This window comes from Daphnia magna, linkage group LG5, assembly GCF_020631705.1.
Source record: "Daphnia magna isolate NIES linkage group LG5, ASM2063170v1.1, whole genome shotgun sequence".
NCBI classification, from domain to species: Eukaryota; Metazoa; Arthropoda; class Branchiopoda; order Diplostraca; family Daphniidae; genus Daphnia; species Daphnia magna.
In genome coordinates this window covers 12,442,063-12,465,112 of record NC_059186.1, presented here as the reverse complement: position 1 = coordinate 12,465,112, position 23,050 = coordinate 12,442,063, and the positions used below count along the sequence as shown (strand labels likewise).

Here is a 23,050-nt window from a genome sequence, read left to right as displayed (position 1 = left end):
TGTCGTTGATGGAAATATTAAAGTTAGAGAAACATTGCTCACTAGCAGTGCCCGATGATGTTCACGCTAATTCGGGTTTATAACGAGCATCTGAATTGTTAACAAAATCACTTACCTTTTTTTTTTCTTTTACAGGAATGTTCGGAAAACGTTATCTGAACAGTATTACAGTACCGTAATTCTATTTATTGGCGGTATGTGATGGAGAAAGTATTCGGTTGAATGACTGCCTTGACCATAAAAATCTTTGGGATGGGAGAAGGGAGCGGGTCGGAAGACATAATCTCACTTTTTACTTTTATTTTTACCGGTGTTACGTTGGGCGCAGCGCGCTAATACGTGAGAACGGAAAGGCACAAGGGAACCAAGTTTATACTGCCGTCCGTGTAGTTTGGCTTGCGACTTTTTAAATCTGGGAAAACGACAAGAAGAAAAAAGCCAATGACTCGTTTCCGTAATTGTCCAGTCTTCATCCAACAGCCTCCGAAGCAATTCATTGACCAGCTCTTCGTATTCACTGAAAGTGGAGAGAGTGCTGACATTAGTTTATTTGGAAATTTCATGAACGTCCAATATGGTTTCACTCGCAATTGAAAAGGTAAGGCTGAATTTCATTTGAATGATCGTTTATTTGTGGACCTGTCCGGATGGAAAGGTCCACGAAACGAATGAAACTCTTTGATTATTGTCGTAATACATTTGTTCTTTGAATTAGGCAGTGCGTCATCCTTTCTTCGTCTTGCTCAGCTTGTACGCCGTCATTTCTTTCGCCTCGGCAGGTATCGTTCATTTGCATTTCTAAAGCGTGAATCCATCTATTTTGTTAAGGCACATATAATCGGACGACATGCCGATGCAGAGTGTAGTTGAAAGTTCTGTAAATGTCCAGACGTCCAATGTAACCAATCGAATTCATCTAGGTATTGCCATAGGAAGCCGAGTGCACAATACAACGGATCCGCCAGAGTTTAAGTTGTCAATTGGAAAATATGAGGGAAATTCGTACCCGAATACTTACCACAATCGGCAAATTCGCTTCCGTCCAGTTCGCGTCCGCCCAATTAAAAGTCCGCGCCCAGTCAGTTGGAATCAATACGGTAGGTTTCCTTGTTTTCCATAAATTAATGACATCATTCTCAATAGCTACGCGGGGAAGGTAAATCTACAAGTAAATTTCGATCCGAATTATTCGAATAGATGCATGTGGAGGCAACATCCTTGTTCCCTTGTCCAATGATCGAAACATCTTGATTGAACAAACCTACAAATCAACCGATTTCCCGTCTGGACGCACCCACCCTTTAGTTTGTTCCTGGAAGGTTGAGGTATGTACAAAACCACCAATGTTCTTTATTTGTTGTTTTGAATCACACCGACATCATCGGCTTTTTTCCACCGATAAATATCAAAGGTGAGCAATACAAATTGCAATCGCGGCCTAGTCACGATGACAGTAGACGAACTGAGCCGGTTGTCGGATGAAGAGGGATGTCTCAATGGATATTATCGAGTGTCTCCGTTTATGAAAGAAGCCAAGTATGTACTTGAATGACTAGTATATATTGAAATTTTTTTATTGACGGGAATGGATTTAAATCAAAGAATTTGTGGACGTATTGGAACTGTTCCGCCTTTCCAATGGCACGTTGACGACCAACAAACTGAAAATGTCACCATTAATTTGAAGCATATCGGCCTCAACGATGGGGATTCTGAAGGGCTGTCGTTTACATTAACAGGTGAGATGGCAAGGTGATGCTCGAAAATGTCAGCACCACTAAAAGCTGCCCTTTGTTTTTCTAAAATCAAAATAGGCGAGTGTCTGCCTAACGAAGTGAACGTGACCATTGACGGATCCAGGTTGAATTCCAATAGTTATTGGCTGGTAAAGGATCCTGAGGATTACGGTGTGCCCACCGTAGTCTTATCAGGCGACGAATCGAATAGCAACGAAACCTTGTCGGATACTCGTGAATTGAAAGATGGTCCATCTGAGACTCTGGCAACCACAACGTTGTCAAGTTTAAATGTTACACTGGGGTTTAGTATGGATTACTACCGTAATCGTAAATCGACTGCCCCTCAAATTTCAGAAACACCAACGACACCCTCACCAAACTCCACGCCGAGGATTGCTCGCCCACCGTCGCATATTAAATCAACTTCTTTGACAACTCCAGTGACGAAACGGCCATCTAATCGCAATCCATCAACTCGTGTTCCATCCACAACCATCCGCCCACACACTAGACGCCCAACCGCTCAATTATCCCGGCCAACTACCACAACCAAGCGTCCAGCTACCACGAAGAAACGTCCAGCTACCACGTCAAAGCGTCCAACGACTCGTGCTCCAATTACGAAAAATTCAATGACCAAAAGCCCTGTTACGAAACGGCCAATGAACCGTCGTCCGCCAGTTACCCCCAAAACTCCGGCAATGCGTGTTCCCTCGACTACGATCCGCCCAGCAGTTAGACATCCTCCGACTAATAGTCCAGCGTCCAACGACCATTCCGAGATCCCGTGGCTCATATTGAAGTCTCCTCAACCTGAGCACGAGTTCTCCTCATCCGTGATATACTCGCAAAAGCTAGTTGATGCATCTGTGAATAAAATTGCACCGATGGTAGTGAGCGGTAAGGGTGAAATCCCCTGGCTCATTCTAAAAACACCCCACCACAACCAATTGCTGTCCAAAGTTGATCCAGCTGGTTTACCAACAACTACCAAGAGTGCCTACACCAAAACTCCCACTAAAACCACTGCGAAGACTCCTACGAAGACTCCTTCGAAGACTCCTTCGAAAACTCCTTCGAAAACTCCTTCGAAAACTCCTTCGAAAACTGTTGCAAAGACCCCAACGAAAACCACCACAAGAACTTCCTACTCAAGTTCTATTAGAAACCCAACGAAAAGCCCCACCAAGAGTCCAACTAAGAAACCGGTGACGAATCCTGCAAAGATTCATACGAGAACTTCTATCAAAAGTGCTACGGGTCCATCAAAGAGCCCATCAAAGAACCCAGCAAAGAACCAAGCAAAGAACCCATCAAAGAACCCAGCAAAGAGCCCATCAAAGAACCCAGCAAAGAACCCAGCAAAGAACCCAGCAAAGAACCCAGCAAAGAACCCAGCAAAGAACCAAGCAAAGAGCCCAACTGTAAGTACTTCTAGAAGTCCACCCTCCAATAAATCACCAATCAACAGTCCGGCTGCACAAGACTTTTCGGCCACACAAACCAAATGTCCAGAGTCATCGGCATTTAATAATCTTTCATCAACTGCAATCCACCCCTTCACACGTCGTCCACCAGTTCGAATTCTACCGCCGAGCTGGGATCAGTATGGTAAGTTAACAGTTAACACGCCGAGCACTTTGTTTTTAAAATTCGTTTTTAGAGTCGGCATTAAATTAGAATTATTTGGCATAAAATCACCAGTTAACTTCAAACATGCTAATGCAGATACCTGTGGTGGAACCATCAATGTTCCGTTATCCTTTGATCGGCTATCGTCCTACGAGTCTTCTCAGTTCCCAGCTGGGCGCAACTTTCCTCTAGTCTGCACGTGGACCGTCAAGGTATCAACATTCAATTCAAGCTCTGACTAATGAGGACGATGAGTTAATCGAAAATGCTGATAGGTGAGAACCACCAATTGCATTCGTGGACGAATCACTTTAAGGGTTGACGGACGCAGTCGACTGGCCGACGTAAAAGGATGCACCAAAGGCTATTTTAGCGTCTTCCCATTCCTCATGCAAGCCAAGTACATTGACATTGTTATTGAGACGTTTAATTTTTCTGACTGTACATTTTCCCATTCAAAAAGAATCTGCGGTCGTATTGGAATCGCTCCGCCCCTGCACTGGTACGTCGAAGAGCAGCAGTCCGAAGACGTCACCATTGTTATGGAGAACGTCGGACTGGACGACGGTCGTTCGGAAGGTTTCTCATTTAGCCTTCAAGGTGAGTGTGCAAACCAGATCAGAAGTGGCCAAATAAAATGGTTGTTTATTAGCATTTCAAATCGTTTCGTAGGCGAATGTATTTCGAATAAAGCAGATAAAACGACGAAACTGGATGTCGACGTGGAAAATTTCTGGTCGCATAATCGTTGGATGAATCGACTGTCGGAGGACTTTCTGACAGGAGATGGTCCCAGGGTGGTTGCGCCGGGCGTATTTGCTTCCACAATCACGTTGCCCTTGCAGGAATTCGAAACTGATGACACAAGTGCTTCGTTGGACTCGATCGAATACGAAGACTACAGCGATGTGACGACGGAGGCCACAACCGTCCAACATCCCATTACCAGTGAACCTTGGACGTTTTTTAACCCAGAAACGACTGTGGAACCCGAGCAGCTCTACACAACTGTTCGTCCCTCAACCACGACATCGTCTTATCATCAACTTCCATCAACTACGGTTCCTCAAGTCACTCACCGTTCGACAACTACTACGCAGCCAACAACTAGGACGCAGCCAACAACTACTACGCAGCCAACGACTAGTACTGCTATTACCAAAAGACCAGTTACTTCGACCACTAGTACCGAGATCCCATGGCTCATCTTGCAATCTCCCGATCCTAATCAGGGACCCATTGTCCGCCCTAAATCAACTACAAAACACCCGGCCGTCTTCAGTCAACAAACTGTCCCTCCATCAGTAGTTACTCGCCGACCAGCTACCCAGTATCCCGTTACTAGGTTCCCGTTAACCACCGTGCGACCGACTACCACCACCCGATCTCCACCGACTAAAATGCGCCCAGTTTCCTCTACCAGTAAGCCGAGCATCCCGTGGCTTATTTTGAAGTCTTCCTTCTCCAATCAAACCAACAATTCTTCGTCAGGTAGATCATCTTGATACGTTTTCTGAAACTTAAAAACCAATCATTGTGAACTCTTAAGAGGAGGGAGAGTCTGAAATTTCACTTCTCAGAGTAATGGAGCAGTATATAATAATGATCAGATCATTTCCCATCCCTATATTTAGGCAGTAAAAACACGACGAACAACGCACAATCGTCGATGAGACCACCGTCATCAGAACCGAACGTAGGGAAGCCGCCAATAGGATTTTATAACACCGAATGGCACACTGACAGCTCGTCAACTTACGTGCCAACTTTAAACGGTGGTCAACTCCGAGTCGGTAAATTATTTCAATGCCAAAACTTTAACATTTTTTACCCAACGTCTTTTGAATCCACGATCTGTAGATACGTGCCAAGGGAACATAGTTGTACCTTTGACGTCTGATCCGAAAACACACAAAGAATTCATCTCCTTGAAATCGACGTGGTTTCCCTTTAATCGCATCACTCCGCTTATCTGTTCTTGGAATGTCAAGGTATTGCCACTGAACCAACGCATCCTCGTTTAATTGCTATGAAATGATATTATGGTGAATTCAGGCGAGCAAAAATTGTCGTCGTGGCGTCATTACTATGACTATCGATGAACGCAGTCGACTTGCTGATGATGCGGAATGTCTGAGAGGATATTACCGGGTGGCTCCGTTCATGAATGACTCCAAGTAAATATTAGTACATACATTTTAAATTTTTTCAACTCTTCTTTCTTCGGCAATGAGAATTCGTTGTGCTCTTACCTTAACAGAATTTGCGGGCGTGTCCACACTGTTCCAGCCTTCCAGTGGTACGTTGACCATAATCAACCGGAGGATGTCAGTATTATCTTGAAACATGTAGGACTCAATGACGGCTATTCCGAGGGCCTGTCGTTTACGCTATCAGGTCAGTTTAGATACAAATAAGTTGAGCTTCAATTGTTACATCTCATCTCATTGCAACCAACAGGTGAATGTCTTACCGAAAAATCGGATTTGACGAAAAGTAAAGCCGTTCATTCCTACAACGATTGGATGCAACAGCTCGCGAGTCAATCTCGAAACCTTGGTGTTCCTACCGTGATCTTACCAGACGTCTATTTTACAAGCACTAGTGGATCATCCTTTTCGGATGCTTATCCAGAGGCCAAAAACGATCCTGAAGACATCTCTAGTACTCCTTCATTGGCAAAACAAAGTCAAGAGACATCTCCGAACACTGCTCTAAAATCGCCCAATCCCATTCTTTCCCTGTCGTCGTTTTATTCCAATATCAGCAGCACTGATCCTGTTCACTTTGCGAACGCTTCCCATGACGATCTTGAAGATCTTTGGCTGATCCTGCAATCTCCAAGTTCCAGGCAATCTTTACCTATCCCGTCAGAGGATGAATCCAATAATGTCAGCCTGGAAGTTTCCAAAACGCCCAGTATCCCTGTGGATAACATTTTTGATGACGCTCTATCATATATTACCAGACTGTTAAATGAAACAAAAAAGATAAGTAACCCACTAAAGAAAAGGCGACAGTAGCTTATCGAAGAGGAAATATGTTAAGTCTTGCGTAAGTCAAAGATTTAAAAGCATAATATGTTTCCATGGGTTAACTAAGTCTTCTAATATCATGAAAAATCATCCAATAGGAAGGCAAACGACTGCTAAATTATGTTGGTGATGGGCTTTATTCGGTAGTGGTTTTCGCAGATAATCTGCAGAGTTTTTCCTTTGTGTGTACATACGGTTCATCCTCAGATGTGGTGATTTGCCTTTTCTTTAACTTCTAATGAATTCGTAAAAAGTATGATTGAATAAATCAAATGGATGCAAGAAAGTGCTCCTTACTTATTTTGTTTTTCGTCTAGCAAGGCCATTATGAAGAGGGCCGTTGCTTTTGCACCCAGAGATGAGACCCTTCTGCTCATAACAGAATGCAATGTTTCTTAAATAATTTAGCGATCAGATAACAATGCCATTAAAAATGGATATTTTTTCCTGAAGAAGCATAAAATATTTTCAGTGTCCCAATTTATAACAAATAATTAATCTTTTAATCATGAAAAAATTAACTACAGCAATTATGAAAAAGGCAACGTCTATTTCAAAATGGCCACCACGGTGCAAAGAAGTAAAGGCGCGCATTGTTGAGTTGGCAATGGTAGGTGATAGAACTAAAGGTGAGAACTACATTAGAAATTTAGAAACCCTATAGGACTGATAATTAATCTTATGACTGCTTTGCTGCATGAAAACGTTGCGGCAACATCCGAAAAACTCATAATGATGGTTGCATGGCATAAAGGAGGCAGCATGGCAGTTGAGGATGCTACATCCTACATGACAATTGAGAAATCCAAAGTAAATTCCTATTGGCATTTAAAAACTATGTTTTGCCAACTATACATTTTTGAAAACTAGGTCTTCTGAGTTATTGATAATTGATTGCTATCAATGCCATTCTCCAATCTGTCAATGTTGAACTGTCACCAGAATAGAACATGTTCTTGTTCTGTTTCTAAATGATTGCAACTAGTATGATCAGAATGAGGTTTATGTCATTGATTGTTTGGTAGATTTATCCAAAAGGTAAAAAATTGTTGCAAGTGCATGCTAATGAATAGGTAGAACAACAGCTCCTAAACTGGACTGTTTTATAGCCTTACCGTGTATAGGTATGGTAGAGTAATGAGCAAACTGTTTCAAAGTTTTTTTTTCAAGTCATGTGTGTTTCTTGTTGTGGATAGTTGTGTAGGTCTAGTTCAAGATTATTGCAGTTTAATAAGCACTCAAGTTTGTCATCCTTCTATACGTTGGCTTAGAGCACACTACAAGTACAGTTTGTTGTTTTAGATGTCTAAATTATTGACAAAATTTGCCATTGGAAATTTTTATATAGGAGAGAAAAAGAAACAGTAACTAGGCATTCCAAGTTCCTAAACTTTTTCAGAAGCATTCTCAGCCAATTGCAATAATGCATTACATGAAAATCATCTTAGATTTTGTTGATGCGTATCCAGCATTCAGAAAAAGCATTTTGTTGATGCGTATCCAGCAGCAGACAGAAAAAAGCTGACATATACTTGTCCTTCCGTCAGTTAATCGAGATGGACCAATGCAGATCAACAGTTGCAAGTACAGCTCTCCTATTTTTCTGTACTGCACACAGCGCATTAATATACATGTTTTTTTTTCGTTGACCCAGCATATTGACGACATTTTTGCCTGTGTCAGGAGATCTCCACGGCTCATCCCTGGATTTAGAATCAAGGCTGAACCATCAATATAGTCCCAAGGTAAAAACTTTCGATATAAATTCACTACAGTCGGTTCTTTATGTCCAGAACGCCTATTAAATCGTTGAAAGGCACAAGGTAGTTCTAAACCAGAAATCAAACTTGACAGCCCCAATGCTTGGCCGTCTTAACACTAGATGCCATAAACAATGGCGCCCATGGCACTTTTGTGATGAGAAACAGTTCGTTCAAAATAATTGTTTTGAGGCAAGGAGTTAGATTCTGTGAATACTTTGTTAAGGCTAAAGAAAGGAACAGACTGATGCCTTTTTAAAATTAAATGTACCTTAAACATAATAGATGTGTTTGAATACTTTGAGTTGCTTGTATTGAATAGAGTTAAGTGCGTCGGCTAGTTCCATACCGTTACATTAACTACAGTAGTTCAACACATGTACCAATCCAAGTCTCACCTGTACGTTTTTGTTGTTGTTCAAAGCTCTTTATTGGGGCAAAAATAGGCTGCCTTCAGTGGACTCCGGGAAAGCACCTTGTGGCCCAGCAAAAGTCAGCACAGATCCAAACAAACAGTAGCATATGCAAGTTACATTTTAAAAATGTGACTTATGGGAACCTCAGCGTACCATCTGTTATCTGTAAACACTAGAAAACGAATGTTAATTTCTTCGAATTCGTAAGTTAATTCGATAAATTGTGAATTCAGAAAGCAATGCGTGTTTTTATTTCTCGAATCACTTACATCGTATCGGTTGCAACTCCGACCCGATCACCATCGATGGTATTCGCCATGCAAAGGCAGTATGTGAAGCTTTTTAATTTTTTCAGGTGGCGTCCCGAAATCTTTGTACGTTTGTTTAAACGTAAAAAACTGTTCCTTGGGAAATAATATCGAATACGGGGATTGAAGCTTTCTCTTCTGTTTTGGAATTAACCCACGTGCTCGTTTTATTTAAATGAGATGATGCGAATGGATGATTTCGTGGTCGGCTATGAAACACAATGGAACCTTTGCCCTCATTCCGGCTTCCGGTTCCCTTTTACACTAAGAGCAGGTCACCCCCAATTTTTAAGTATTTTCAAAAATTAAAGTGTTGAGTTTTTGTTTCAGTTTCTCTTTACCACTAACTACTTTTTACTATTGTAGACATGAAAGGGGTCGCGTTTAAAGAAGTGGAAACAAGGCAACAATTCCATGTCTACAAAAATGCTCTACGGAGCCTTTATGCCTTTTACAAATGGAAGACAATAATAAAAAAGTAAGTCGTTCAACGACATTTTCAAACGTTTATCACGTGACTAAAGACCACGTACGTAGTGTTATTGAAAAGAATGAAAAAAAACGTGGACCAAACAGCATAAGCCTCGTGCCAATTTTGTATAGTAACGAGGTAGGCCAAAGCATAGCCCTCGGTTAATCGTAAATGCCTTATTGTTCGTTTCCTATTGTCGTCCAGCAGTCAGTCTTTATCCAACCTGAGCCTCTGAAACATTTCTGGCGCTAAGAGGATTTTGGGATTGTACACTATTTTCTTGACGATTTTTTGCATTTGTTCTCTATTTAGGAGGTATTCATTGACAGCCCATGTCTCAGCATTGCCTTCGAAGACGAGCCTACGCCGGCAAGGTACATGTTTAGATTTACGGTTTCAGTTGTGTTTCTAAACTGGACGAATTTTTTATTTTTGCTTTCCTCAGCCAGCCAATATGCGCCATATGCTCCTCGTATTGATTCTTGGCGTACATGTCTCCTTTACCTGGGCAGGTATACCTCAATTCGCTAATAACAATATAAGTGAAAATGAAATTCAAGCTCTTGAAAACGTTCACTTATAGAAAATGCCCTTTCTCATATTGCGGGCTACTTCCGGACCTTAAAAAATGTTATGAATTACCGGGGTTATAAAGTTTTGTTTTTATAGGTTCCACAGAAAGCAAGCAGCAGAACGTGAGCCTAACAGAACAGCCAGTCACGGTGTTACCTACTCTAAATACTAGTCTGGCGACGGAATACAATACCGATTTTTATCGAAATAATAACCGTCAAGTAACACGACGTCCTACTACCAGACGTACAGTTACTAGACGTCCGACAAACAATAGACGTCCAGCAGGCAACAATCGACGTCCGCCACAGACCAAGGCTCCTATTGAATGGGATCAAGCTGGTACGTATTTTCTTGTCAAAATGTGTTGACGCACAATGTTTAAAAAGAAAAAAATTATATTCATTATCGAATTGCTCGTAGATACATGCGGAGGTAATATTCTTGTTCCCCTATCGGAGAATCAGACTAATGCCCTGATAGAAGAAACGTATCAGTCGACTGGGTTTCCAGTCGCGCGTACCTACCCTTTAATCTGCACGTGGAATGTCAAGGTAGGTCGTCTACCTGTGCAGTTCAAATCATCTAACATCATTTTTTGTTCTTCCGTTGCGTCTGTCAGGTGAGTAAGAATTGCCGCCACGCCCGAATTGTCTTGAGAATGGACGAACGCAGTCGATTGGCCGATGATAAGGAATGTAATAAAGGTTTCTTTCGCGTTTCGCCCTTCATGAGAGAAGCCAAGTATGCAGACATGTTTTAATATTACGTTGTTGCATTACTTGTAACATTGTTATTGTGAATCGAAAAGAATCTGCGGCCGCGTTGGTGATGTCCCACCGCTGCAGTGGCACGTTGAAAACGAAAACCCCAAAGTTGTTACAATTACGATGAGAAATCCAGGACTGGAAGCCGAGAAATCTGCTGGTTTCTCGTTTTCTCTTCAAGGCAAATTATTAATATCATGGTCTTGAAACGTAAATGATGACACCATTCCATTAACGAACAGGTGAATGCCTCCCTTATGAATCCAACGTGACAACTGATGGGATCATGAACACTAACAGCTTGTGGCTCCACCAAATCTGGAAAGACTCGGCAGCGAGGGGCGGACCTACGGTAGTCGTACCCGGTGTTGATTTGGCCAGTATAATCCCCTGGATGGAAATTAATCCGAATGACCTCGTCAACAGCAACACTCCGTCCGGATTTCCTATTTCTGGGAGTCTACCTCCAACTAGCACGTTACCTACAGTTACTGGCGTGGCTGCTGTTAGCAACAATCTCAATCGACCACCTACCCGTCGCCCTGCGAGTAACGCGGTTCGAACTAGGCCCACGCGACGTCCTAATCTAAGGCGTTCAACTACAACAGTTCGCCCAATAACGACTCGTCAAACCACCGCCCGACCCATTAGCTGGGATCAGTATGGTAGGAACATTGAAATTTTACATTCACATCAATTCTGAAATGTCCGTATGTCTGTTTTTGAGCAGATACGTGTGGTGGTGTCATCAATGTCCCTTTGCTATTTGACCGTCTCTCGTTTTACGAATCGTCGCAATTTATCACCGGGCGTAGCTTTCCTTTGGTCTGCACTTGGAATGTGAAAGTAATCAACAATTGCAACATTGCCCCTCATAAATAATGAAGAGAAATAAATACATGATTAATGTTTGCAGGTGAATCCGCTGTGCCGTCGTGCTCGTGTTACCATGAGAGTGGACGTACGCAGCCGACTGGCTGATGTGGAGGGATGCACGAAAGGATATTACACCGTTTCGCCCTTCATGAAAGAAGCCAGGTTAGTGTTGCAACTTATTATTTTGGTTTTGTCCAAAATGCATTAAGAAAACTGTTGCTGGCAAAGAATATGCGGCCGAATCGGAACTGTTCCACCTTACCAATGGTACGTGGACGACCATAAACCGGAAGATGTCACGATTTTCATGGAGAGTGTTGGACTCGAAGATGGCCGAACAGAGGGATTGTCCTTTAGCCTTCAAAGTGAGAATGATTTCTATAATTGTGATTCATTGTCTGCCATTGAATGATGAGTTACCCACAAAATAGGTGAATGCATCCCAATCAGATCGGACGTTAAGAAGATGGACGTCGACATTGAAAATTATTGGTCAAACAGTCGCTGGATGAATCGTCTGTCGGAAGAATCTGAAAAAGGAGATGGCCCAAGGGTAGTGATACCTGGTGGTACATTTGTCTCGACCACCGTGTCGTCATTGGCTGACAAGAATTTCATTCCTCCCGAAAATCAATCCGAGATTCCCTGGATGATCTTAAAGTCTCCCGATCGAAACCAGTCCATGTCTACAGTATCGCTTTACACTGACGACTCTAATAATATTTTAGAGTCACCTAATAACCCCATCAGTCCTGTTAACCCTACACCTGTCAGCGTCATCTTGCAATCCAGCAATACCAGCGAAGAGATTTTTACTGCTAAACCAATCGCCACAACAACGAAAGTCACCATGCCATCCGTGGTTTTATTGGACAATGAAAACATTCCTTGGATTACCCTGAAATCGCCTAATGAAACTCAATCAACCACAGCGATTGACCCATTGATAACGCCTCCTCCTTTGATGACGTGGCGTCCGACAAGTCAGAGCACCTCTACTACTCGATCCATCACAGTTGGTACATCGACACATCCGACCATCCTTGCATCCACCACTAGTCGTGCACCTACCAAAACTCCAAGTACTTTGAAGGCATCGACCACCTTGTCTACCACGATAAAGTCGACAACGCGCTCACCGTCTAATAGTACAAGTCCTCAATCCGCTATCATCCGTCCGCCTACTCATCAGTCGCTGGGTACAATGTATTCTTCCACCACCAAGAGTCCTTCTTCTACCAAGAGTCCTTCTTCTACCAAGAGTCCTTCTTTTACCAAGAGTCCTTCTTTTACCAAGAGTCCTTCCACCACCAAGAATCCTTCCACCACCAAGAATCCTTCCACCACCAAGAATCCATCTACTACCAAAATTGCATCTAACCCGTCCACCATCAAGAACATTTCTACCCTCATGAATACGTCCACCACCAAGAATACATCTACCACCAAGAATACATCTACCACCAAGAATACATCTACCACCAAGAATACATCTACCACCAAGAATCCTTCAACCACTAATACGTCAATAGCTGCTAGAAGGCCTTCGACAGTAGCGAAGCGACCACCGACGGTGCGTCCATCTACCAAGAGTTCAACGACTACACGTCCTCCGTCAACCACCAAAAGTCCCATAAATACTCTGAACGAGGATTCCGAAGCAAGTCCAGCAAATATCAATTCAGACGTTGGGATCCAAGAAGCCATTTCTTACCTTTCGTCGCTTTTAGAAGAAACGAAAAAGAGAAATAACTTACCTTCGTCTGAGGGAAGTAATTAAAAGAAATTGGATGTTCCGGTTGCGTCTGTGGTAAAAATTGAGCCGGAGGATTTGGAATATAGTTCCAGAGTTGTCACCGACAACCTGATGGTTATGTATTTCAATAAATTAATTCAGTTAGGCTACCTATTTATTAGTTACAAGTTTAAGTAGTTTTTAGCTATCGAAAGACTTTTTAATATTTTGTATTAACTAATAGTTAATAAACTATACTTGAATAATATGTTTGAAATAATTACAGCGCATAATCGTGCGTGTTAAATTTTTTATTTGAGTGAAAAATGAAGCTAAAAAGAAAAACAGGTGGACTTTCTAATCCTAATTCCCCTAACTTTTATCCAAACATTTTTTTTTTTTATGACTTTGCACAAAACTCCTTTGAAAGCCAGAGCGGCAGTTGCTTTCTCTTCCGATAGAATCTTCTCCCACGCGCTCATTGGAATTGAAGTCAGATGCGATCGGGCCTATTGGACGTAGAAATAAGTTTTCTTCAGTCGGCAGCGTTTGCCATCAATTTCAAATCGTTTTGGAAAGTATAATATCGTCTCTAGTACAAATCAATCATTGGCTTCATGTTTTATTCTTTCTTTTTTAGGAAGCGGCGAAGGTTGTTCGTTTTAATGGTGACCCACCCCACGCCACATCAACGCGGACCGTAGAAAGCGGCCGGTGTACGGGCAAGATGTTGACGTGAATCGAAAACATGGCGGGATCGGTTTTCGAACGCTCGATGGTACGTGAAAACTTTTAGGAATATGTGCGCGTGTGTTAATGAAATGCGTGTCATGGAAATTCACAAAACCATCATGGGGATGTGGGTTTTATTGGCTGAACACAGCATATTTCTGTGGTTTTATTTTGACCAACTCCTTAGTTCGAAGAGGTCCGATATCGTTTTCTAGAAGGAGGCCGAAATTTATGAAGCAAACAGAAAGAAGCTACACGAATGGTTGACTATATTTACCTGTTGCGTGTGTGTTTGCATAGCCTATGATACCCCAAATAGGATCTGTGGCCATGAGAAAACAAAAGAGAAGAAGAAAAAATAAAGCCATTGCGCTCGATCGTAATGGCTCAGTCTCTGTCCAACCTCGGATAGCATTTGAATAAGCAACTGCTCTCGTGACTCTTTTCAGTTGATTCTTCTGTTTTATTATCGACCATCATTGGAACGGTATACAATTTTTTAAATCAATTTCTTATTAATGGTCGAGATCAATTCTATAATGAATCACGTTGTGTATTGGCAGATGCGCCAAGCTTTTCTCTTATTGCTTGGCTTCTGCCTTGGGATCTCCTTTACTTGCGCAGGTATGAAATTGATCCATTTAAGCCGCGATTCAGTATACTTGATTCTTTTTAAAAATACCACTAGGTTCTACAACGTATTCGAGAGGCAGAGACATGTTGAAAAAGGCGGTAAAGGAATCGCCAATAAATGCAAACGGGGATACGGAATACACTGGACCTTATCGTAGTCGTCAATCCCAAACAGGAAAAACTAAAAACCGGAAAAAAGCAAATGTCGTTCCACCGCCAATTACCGTCCGTCCGCTATACATTTCACGTCGCAGTACCAGCACCATCCGTCCGTCCAGTTCATTCATCGATTGGTCTGAACACGATGCTGGTAAATCAATTAGTCAATTTCGATTTACTGTCGGTGTTTTGATCATTTCAAACATTCAGATACGTGCGGTGGTAGCATCAATGTTCCCTTGACATTCGACCGGATTTCATTGTTCGAATCGTCGCAATTCCTGGAAGGACGCGACTATCCTCTACTGTGCACCTGGCATGTTAAGGTAGTTGGCACTGATGGCTGCTCGTTTTCTTGTTGTTGTCAAATAACTGACGGGCTGACTAAATGTACAGGCGAGCAAAAACTGTGGTCTCGCTCGAATCACCATGAGAATTGACGGACGCAGTCGACTGCCCGATGTGAGAGGATGTGCCGACGGATATTACGCGGTTTATCCGTTCATGAAGCAAGTCAAGTAAGCATAGGATCCTTTTAACGTCAATTACTAAACTGGACTGATTTCCGTTTGTTTTTTACTTGCGTCTGTTCACAATGGATAAAGAATCTGCGGTCGCATTGGAGATGTTCCGCCTCTCCAGTGGTACGTCGACACCCAACAGCAAGAAAATGTTACCATCATCATGGAGAACATCGGACTTGATGACGGTCACCCGGAGGGCTTGTCATTCACCCTTCAAGGTGATCTCGTTCAAATCAATAGAAATGAAAATGATAATTAGCAAATGTTTGATAGGCGAGTGCATCGACGACGAAGCCGATGAAGAGATAACGAATGTCGACAAGGAAAACGAACGTTTGAAACGACGATGGATGAAGCGACTGGTGGAGGATTTTGAAAGAGGAGAAGGCCCCAGAGTGGTCAAATTAGCACATCCTAAACGTCGGACAACTACTTTGCCCTCTACCGAACCTGTTTCAAGTACCGAGGCAACAATTACTGATCACCCAGTTACCACAACTACCGATCATCCGACTACAACCACCGATCGTCCACTAAAAACAACTAGACAGACAATCTCCTACGATGATTCGGGCATTCCATGGCTCATTTTGAAATCTCCCGACCCCAGTCCGTCTTCATCGGAAATCTCTTTACTTTACCCCAGAATTTTTCATGAATCAACAACAGCCAGTCAATCGGTTTTATCCACTACAACACGTCCAGCTTTATCCACTACAACACGTCCAGCTATTACTTTCAAAAATTACAAACAGCGTCCTCGGGTCATTCCGAAATTTTCCCAAACCGACACGACCTCATCGTCTTCCTATGTAGTTAACCCTGAACAAAGTAAACCCCATCAAATTCGGCCGTTAGATTCTTCTGCAGTGGGCCACAGCAACTATTCCGACATCCCATGGCTCATCCTGAAATCACCCAATGTCATCGTTTCAATGTCCACATCACGTCCGTATTCTCCAAACTATCGGTCCACAGTGACTCATCCCACGACACGTGAAACAACCCCACCAACAACCACCCAACTCCCATCGTCCACTGCACCTACTACTGTCCAGACATTGCCAACCACCCAACCAACCACCCAACCAACAACCCAACCAACAACCCAACCAACAACCCAACCAACAACCCAACCAACAACGACGACCGAATCTCCAACAACCATCGAGACTAAACCTCCGACAACCCACTCCAGCAGGCCGCAGTCAATCACGCCGAGCCACGACTCATCGTTCTATCCTGCACCAAACACCCAACCACCGATGCATCCGCACACGCCGGCGCCGACCGAGCCCAGCACTACAATTCCAGATGACGCATCGATTTCGTACATAAGTTTAAACGGTCAGAAATTTATATTCAACCAATTGCAACGTACATTTCAACGTACTTACTATAAATTAAAGAAATTCATGTCATCTTAAATATGATTATAATGTGCTGTTTCAAACGAGATGTCAAAGTATCGGTTCAGCTGGCCTGATGGATACCTTTCACTTTGTGTCTTTTATTTTTAATTGGATACCATTTACTCTGTTCATTTCTGACGGACATTTGGCCCATTCACTGATGCACTAGTCCTCAGTAATATATTCAGAGATCAATGAAACGAGTTGTCTTCATTTAGGAATCTGTGCGCCGTTCTGACGAGGAAAATTGTATTTAACGCCCTCATATCGCACGCCCCATTTATTTGAATAAAAATAGCCCATGAACGTAGGACGCCACAAGGGGTAGCTCTTTGGAGCGCTTAATAGCGGAAGAGAAAGTCAATTGTAATTTTACGATGGCCTTGATGCAGGTACGATATTTAGATGTCGTCGAGTCTCTTCACGCAACGTTTAATTTGGCATTGGCTTGCTAAAAATGTTGCTAGAGTCGTTGCAATTTCATTCACACAATTTATTCGTGGCGGAAGACTTGCGATTTGATGCGGTGAACGAGAACGAAATTGATGAAGCAAAGACACGAGGAAAGCGGGAACAAAAACTATTAAAAGGTATTTCAATTGTTTTGAGTATTGTGTGTCCATCCGAGTGGAACCTTTTGTAAATTTTTCTTAGGGTTCGGGTGTCTTTAGAACGGCAAGCTGAGGACATTGTGTTGTGGCTGTCCAGTTTTCTTCCGTCGACAGCCTTTTGTAGAAGCAGGATCAGTAGCCGTCAGATTGTCTGGGGTTTTCTGGATTGGTTGGTAAATTGAGTGAAACATCTTGATGTGGCTGATGATGGGAGTCTTCAGTGGAAAGGTATACATACTTTCGTATTATTTTTTATGCGGAGTGTATTCATCCAGTGCCTAATTATTCAAGACTTGTGAAAACAAAGATTTCTTCCTCTTGTCTTACTCGTAGGATTTGTAAAAATCCTATTTAAATAGCCACCGTTCCATTGAATTCTTTAATCCCATCTCATTTTTAACTGAATTAGGCAAAGCATCAGTCGTTTGTCTTCTTGTTGTCGAGTCTCTTTGCAGTCGGCACATTCATTTCGGCAGGTGAGCAAACACTACTGTACATACAATTTATAATTGCTAAATGAGGCAACGAAAAGTATGTCAAAAAGCCGCTTATTATTTGAAAACAAAAAAAGCCATGACTCGTTCATTGACGCCATCGTTGACAAGAGACATGGGATTGTCAATAACTGTAAATGGTGTTGTCGCCACCGGCGATCACGAGGGGATCGAGTATAACGGCGAGAAAAATTACCGTGACCATCGTCCTTCCAGCACCGCCCGTCCAATTACAAAAAGACGTCCCGCTAATTGGGATCCCTATGTGGCCGGTATTCGTTTCCTCTTTTACACGCAATTCTTCTCTTGTAACTTTTATAAAAATTGATAAAACACGCAAAAAATATGCCAACATGAAAACGCAGATACGTGCGGAGGTACAATCAACATCGCCTTGTCATTTGATCGGCTTTCCTCGTTTAAATCGCCCGGATTTCCGGCCACACGGGACTACCCTCTCATCTGCAATTGGAATGTCAAGGTAAATAGTCGATAGCGATTCTTATTTTGCATTCGACATTTGCGTTCATTGTCCGTATTCATTTGGTTTGTCCAGGTAAATGACAGAAAATGCCGTCGTGCTCGAATCACCATGCGAATGGACGGTCGCAGTCGATTAGCCGATGCGGAGGGTTGCACCAAAGGACATTTCACTGTTTCACCCTTCATGAAACGATCCAAGTAATTGATTCCCCTCCACTTGTTGATGAGCCATTTTCGCGTTGTAACCTAACCTTTCGTATGAGTTAAGAATTTGCGGTAGGATCGGCAATATTCCGCCCTTCCATTGGTACTTTGACAGCCAACAAGCGGAAAAGAACGTCAGCATCATCATGAAGAATATGGCCATCAATGATGGCTATTCGGAGGGCGTTTCATTTAGCCTTCAGGGTGAGTCGTTGATTCCCTTCGTTAGACCAACAACGAGGACTGATGATCATTGTTCTATAGGCGAATGCCTGCCAGAAAAAACATCTGTCAAAAAGATGAATGTTGGCAAGGAAAATGACAGGTTTCGCGCGAGATGGATGAGTCGACTGTTGGAGGATTTTGAAACGGGAGAAGGGCCTAGATTGATTCAAGCCAGTCATACAACAACTCGACGTCCATCCACCACTCTCCCTGTCCGTCCATCTACCACCGTCCGTCCATCGACCACCCGACGTCCATCTACCACCGTCCGTCCATCGACCACCCGACGTCCATCTAGCACAACAAAACGTTCAATAGCGTATGTGCATCCCGACCTTATTTGGCCTTTTCTTGCGACTCCCGAGCCTTTTATTTCTTTGGAATCACTACTCGATTTGCATCCATCATCCAATATCACTAGTGACACTACATCCACGGCACAATCTTCTACCCAACCCACAGTTCATCTATTTACATCAAAACCTCATCTATTAACACCTGTCATAAGTAGTCCCTTGACCACTAATCTTTCACTGATCACTTCCGACTCAAATGTTCCTCATTCCACAAACCAATCGGTTCATTTGAATGATTTACCTGGTGGTCCATCACTGAATTCTCAAGTACCACTTGAAACGAATACCACAATTCCTGAACTCGTTTTGGAGGGTCAAACGAATAATGACAACCCAATTTCATACATTAGTCTGAACGGGCAAAAATTTGTATTCAGAAAATTCCACAAGTTTAAGAAATTGTTGTCCTGAAGAGTTTTAAATCGTGTCTTCATGTACCATCAGGTCGGTAAAAGCTGCTACGAAAAAACTGCTATGAAAAACAAAACATTTAATGGGCATGTTAGTCAATACATCATTGACTAGTCCAAAATCTTAAAACAGAGTATATACCCTACGATTTCATAATGGAATAATCAATTCAATCTATTCGTTTTGGCCGGCAATGGAAAACAATACTTTTCTCCCACACGTTTTTCAGGTGACATTAAACACCATCATTTTACTCGTTATTTTGTATCTAACTTTTTGTTTTCTCTTAATAAAAAAAAAAAAGCAGGTCGGACATAAAGAAATTTCCATGTGGACCAGAAAACTGGACAATAGACCTCACCGATAAATTTGTATGACTTTGGTGTGCGTTTCCCAAGACTTTCACCGCGTGCTAAAAATCCCACGTAACACGGCCTTTCTTTAAGCAATTTAGCATCATGCAAATCGTAAGTATGCGTATCTAGGCCATCATAACTATACATTTCAATGTCATTGGTTGGACGTGTTGTTTCCCTTATTGCCGAGCTTATGCCAAAAGGAAACAAGGTCTCGAAACTCTAAAATGAGTGGCCTTAACAGGGTCAGCCTGAATTTACTTATCGTTAAGTAAAAAGCTCATTTAGGGCTCGTCAAAAAGACATGATGGTTGTGAATGGAAGTAATTAGAGCCGTCGTTTATCTTTAGGACAGACGAAATAAAGAGAACGACCTATATATCTCGTTGTCTACATGTCATCTCTTTGCCAATACAATCGTTCAGGTACCACAGCGCCATTAAAGAGAGAGAGAGATGCCGGTGTTCTCTCTTTTGATACGCACAAGCCCTCGGGTGTAGAAAGAATCAAAAGGAAGGAGGAGACAGCACCTGTCCTTTTTTTCTTTGCTTCCAATCTTTTTTCTCTTTTTTTTTGGTTTCTTTCAGGTGCGTTCAGCCCACGTGAGAAATGTAAGCAGAAGAAACCTAGATCCTACATACACAAGGAGGTATTGTTCTTTCTTTCTTTCTTTTTTAATCTCCGCATTGAGTTGTGTATGGGCCAGAGGAGAAAACAGAAGAAGAAAGGCGGAAAAAAAGTCGGTTGTCTTGGGCCAGTCTCAACAGTCCAGCTCGTACCGTCAAAGCACCAACATCTAGCCAACCGTATCTCCTTGTTTTGCCTATCTCAGTTTGTCGTCAATACATCGCGTGCGTCGGTGAGTTTATTTTTGATCTTCTCTAAAGAAAATTGTTGGCCCATGCTCTGACCTCCTTCTATTCCATTCTTTGACCCGTCTTCCGTGTGTGTGTGTGCCCTCCTTTTTCCGGCTCAGGTAATTGATCAAATTGACTGCTGTCAATTTCCAGTCATTCCATTTTTTATGGTTCATTTTCAACGTAGATATCAAACGGGTGAAAAATGCGTCTGCTCGTCTTGTCGGTTCTAATCGCCTTCATTTCGTCTGCTTCAGCAGGTAAAGTAGTCGACATTTGGCACAATCATTTTCCTTTTATAATTCGACATTTTCCTTTTATAATTCGACATTTAAAAAAAAGGAGTTGTATCGGAGCGGTTGAAAACGACGATGAATAGATATCAAAAGATTGAAGTGACTATTCCTGAAAGTCGACCCATCAGCTCCAAAGGTTTGCCCTTATTTCTCACCTCGAATTGATGAAAGGAAATTCCTTCATTTATTTCGTGTGGTTGCATGAAAAGGAATTATGCAAAACATCCAGAACGCCATTGGAAATCGACATGTGAGTTTCAAGATCCCGGCCATCCCTTTTATGTCAAACCTTTGGCGAAGCCGAAACTCAACTGGAAATGCAGCAATAGCCAAAAATGCAACAACGCCGTCGAATGCAGAAGGACAACAACAAGAGATCGGGGTCAGCAGCATCATCTCGACATCAACGGCCGTGCCAACTAAACCCGGCGGTCATCCAGGTAAATAAAAAAACCCTAGCCATCAAAAATAGTGGACAGACAAAAATCGAAAGGAAACGAAAATTCAATTTTTTAGGTCAAACTATTTTCCGCTTCTTTTCCATTCGACCGTTGGTTTCTCAAGCTTTTATCATTTTTCCTTTTCCCTAGAAATTAATTCATTTTTTCTTCTTCTTTATTATCGAAAAGGACGTAAGAGTCACAAAGAAGAAACCGCACGACATTGTTTTTAATTTTTATTCGATTGTGGAAGAAAGGGACATAAAATTGTAGAAGAAGAAGAGGAGTAGGTCATTTAAATCAAGCAAATGTTGCTTGTAGTACATAATGGCCTGTATTGTTTTTCGCCATTAACGGAATCAATTCAACTTTGTAAATAATGAAACAAAAAAACAAAAAAACAGATTGGTGCGGAGGTAACATCCTTTTGGATTTAAATACCCGGAGGGAGTTAACCTACAAATCGACGCAATTTCCGTCTGCTCGTTCCGTGCCATACGCCTGTTCTTGGGATGTCAAGGTAAATTTCACACACGTTTCGAAAAAAGAAGTGGAACAGGTTATATTTAGAGACTGAAAAATGGCGTTTAACGATAATGATGACATTACAGGTGAGCAAAAATTGCCGTCGTGGTCGAGTCACCATGAGAATGGACGGACGCAGTCGATTGGCGCAAGAAGATCGATGCAGTAAAGGATATTATCGAGTATCCCCGTTCATGAAGGAAGCCAAGTAAAAATAGTTTTTCGCACTTGCACCACCATCAATTTAATGCCGTTATTATTTTGAAACGGGAAGAATCTGTGGACGGATTGGAACGGTTCCACCATTCCAGTGGTACGTCGACGACAAACAACCAGAAGATGTCACCATTATTATGAAAAATATCGGTCTCAATGACGGCAACTCTGAAGGGCTGTCATTTACACTCTCTGGTGACTTGTTACTTCATGTTTCATTTCAGTTTTTAAGACCGTCCATAATTGTTTTTTATTTATTTAATTTATTCAGGTGAATGTTTGTCAAAGGACGGTGGCGGCGAAACGAAGAATAAGACGAGGGATGTCGCCATGGACAATATGGAGACCAACAGTCGATGGATGTACCGTCTGTTGATGGATTCAACGACACCTGGCAGCCGCCAAAGTCAAGTCGTTCTCCATACGGCCAGCATGTCGTTGCAACCCAATTCCAAACTGTCGGCAAAAGCTTCGGAAAAGATCAGCCAAGATTTCGGCCAAGCCTTGGCGTCGCAACCGGATCTAGCGGCGGCTGAGAGTTCGACCACCTCCAAACCAGCCAATAAAATCACATTTTATTCGCCTCTTTATCTCATTTTCCGAAAATTTAACCTCATCTAAGACTTTGAAACAAAGAAACTGCTGGTCAGCTTCTTTTTTTCTATTATTATTAGACTGAAACATGTACACAATCTGCAAAAACTATTTAAACATTTGATAATTTAAAAGCCCATTTATTATCATTCAAACTCGTATTAGAACTGCTGGACAATACAAGTGACCTATTCTTGGTATCAAAATGA

The 23,050-nt window shown here is 42.2% G+C and overlaps 4 protein-coding genes across 10 annotated transcripts; all 4 read left to right on the top strand.

Annotated features, from left to right (window-relative positions):
• The first annotated feature begins 94 nt into the window (after positions 1-94).
• Positions 95-6,688, top strand: LOC116923723 (mucin-5AC). Its single transcript, XM_045173837.1, has 16 exons — positions 95-598; positions 716-779; positions 921-1,097; positions 1,198-1,325; positions 1,412-1,536; positions 1,603-1,739; positions 1,815-3,350; positions 3,468-3,583; positions 3,647-3,771; positions 3,835-3,971; positions 4,044-4,862; positions 5,006-5,164; positions 5,232-5,362; positions 5,427-5,548; positions 5,632-5,768; positions 5,832-6,688. Exons 1-16 carry the CDS (start codon positions 575-577, stop codon positions 6,392-6,394), a joined length of 4,500 nt encoding a protein of 1,499 aa, XP_045029772.1. The 5' UTR covers positions 95-574; the 3' UTR covers positions 6,395-6,688.
• A 329-nt stretch (positions 6,689-7,017) lies between these two features.
• Positions 7,018-13,581, top strand: LOC116923713 (mucin-5AC). Of its 6 annotated transcripts, XM_045173843.1 has the most exons (18): positions 7,018-7,216; positions 7,277-7,990; positions 8,061-8,151; positions 8,591-8,785; positions 8,938-9,164; positions 9,257-9,368; positions 9,428-9,500; positions 9,675-9,736; positions 9,808-9,874; positions 10,032-10,277; positions 10,359-10,489; positions 10,558-10,679; positions 10,747-10,883; positions 10,945-11,367; positions 11,433-11,548; positions 11,619-11,740; positions 11,807-11,943; positions 12,010-13,581. In XM_045173843.1, the coding sequence occupies exons 8-18, from the start codon at positions 9,695-9,697 to the stop codon at positions 13,356-13,358; spliced, it is 2,892 nt and encodes a 963-aa protein (XP_045029778.1). In that variant the 5' UTR covers positions 7,018-7,216; positions 7,277-7,990; positions 8,061-8,151; positions 8,591-8,785; positions 8,938-9,164; positions 9,257-9,368; positions 9,428-9,500; positions 9,675-9,694; the 3' UTR covers positions 13,359-13,581. The 6 variants fall into 6 exon arrangements, with proteins under 6 accessions (XP_045029778.1, XP_045029776.1, XP_045029777.1 ...); XM_045173841.1 differs by lacking the exon at positions 9,428-9,500; XM_045173842.1 differs by lacking the exon at positions 9,428-9,500 and having other exon boundaries at positions 8,938-9,182.
• A 133-nt stretch (positions 13,582-13,714) lies between these two features.
• Positions 13,715-16,973, top strand: LOC116923691 (rho family-interacting cell polarization regulator 1). Of its 2 annotated transcripts, XM_032930201.2 has the most exons (9): positions 13,715-13,891; positions 13,954-14,532; positions 14,609-14,669; positions 14,734-14,988; positions 15,048-15,163; positions 15,234-15,355; positions 15,443-15,579; positions 15,635-16,425; positions 16,462-16,973. In XM_032930201.2, the coding sequence occupies exons 3-9, from the start codon at positions 14,609-14,611 to the stop codon at positions 16,786-16,788; spliced, it is 1,809 nt and encodes a 602-aa protein (XP_032786092.2). In that variant the 5' UTR covers positions 13,715-13,891; positions 13,954-14,532; the 3' UTR covers positions 16,789-16,973. The 2 variants fall into 2 exon arrangements, with proteins under 2 accessions (XP_032786092.2, XP_032786091.2); XM_032930200.2 differs by having other exon boundaries at positions 15,635-16,973.
• Positions 16,974-17,472: 499 nt separating this feature from the next.
• LOC116923693 lies at positions 17,473-23,039 on the top strand. Its single transcript, XM_045174542.1, has 14 exons — positions 17,473-17,612; positions 17,794-17,860; positions 17,956-18,150; positions 18,244-18,359; positions 18,435-18,559; positions 18,630-18,769; positions 18,830-19,554; positions 20,973-21,030; positions 21,113-21,202; positions 21,276-21,506; positions 21,911-22,026; positions 22,118-22,239; positions 22,306-22,442; positions 22,519-23,039. The coding sequence occupies exons 1-14, from the start codon at positions 17,580-17,582 to the stop codon at positions 22,866-22,868; spliced, it is 2,505 nt and encodes an 834-aa protein (XP_045030477.1). The 5' UTR covers positions 17,473-17,579; the 3' UTR covers positions 22,869-23,039.
• The last annotated feature ends 11 nt before the right edge of the window (positions 23,040-23,050 follow it).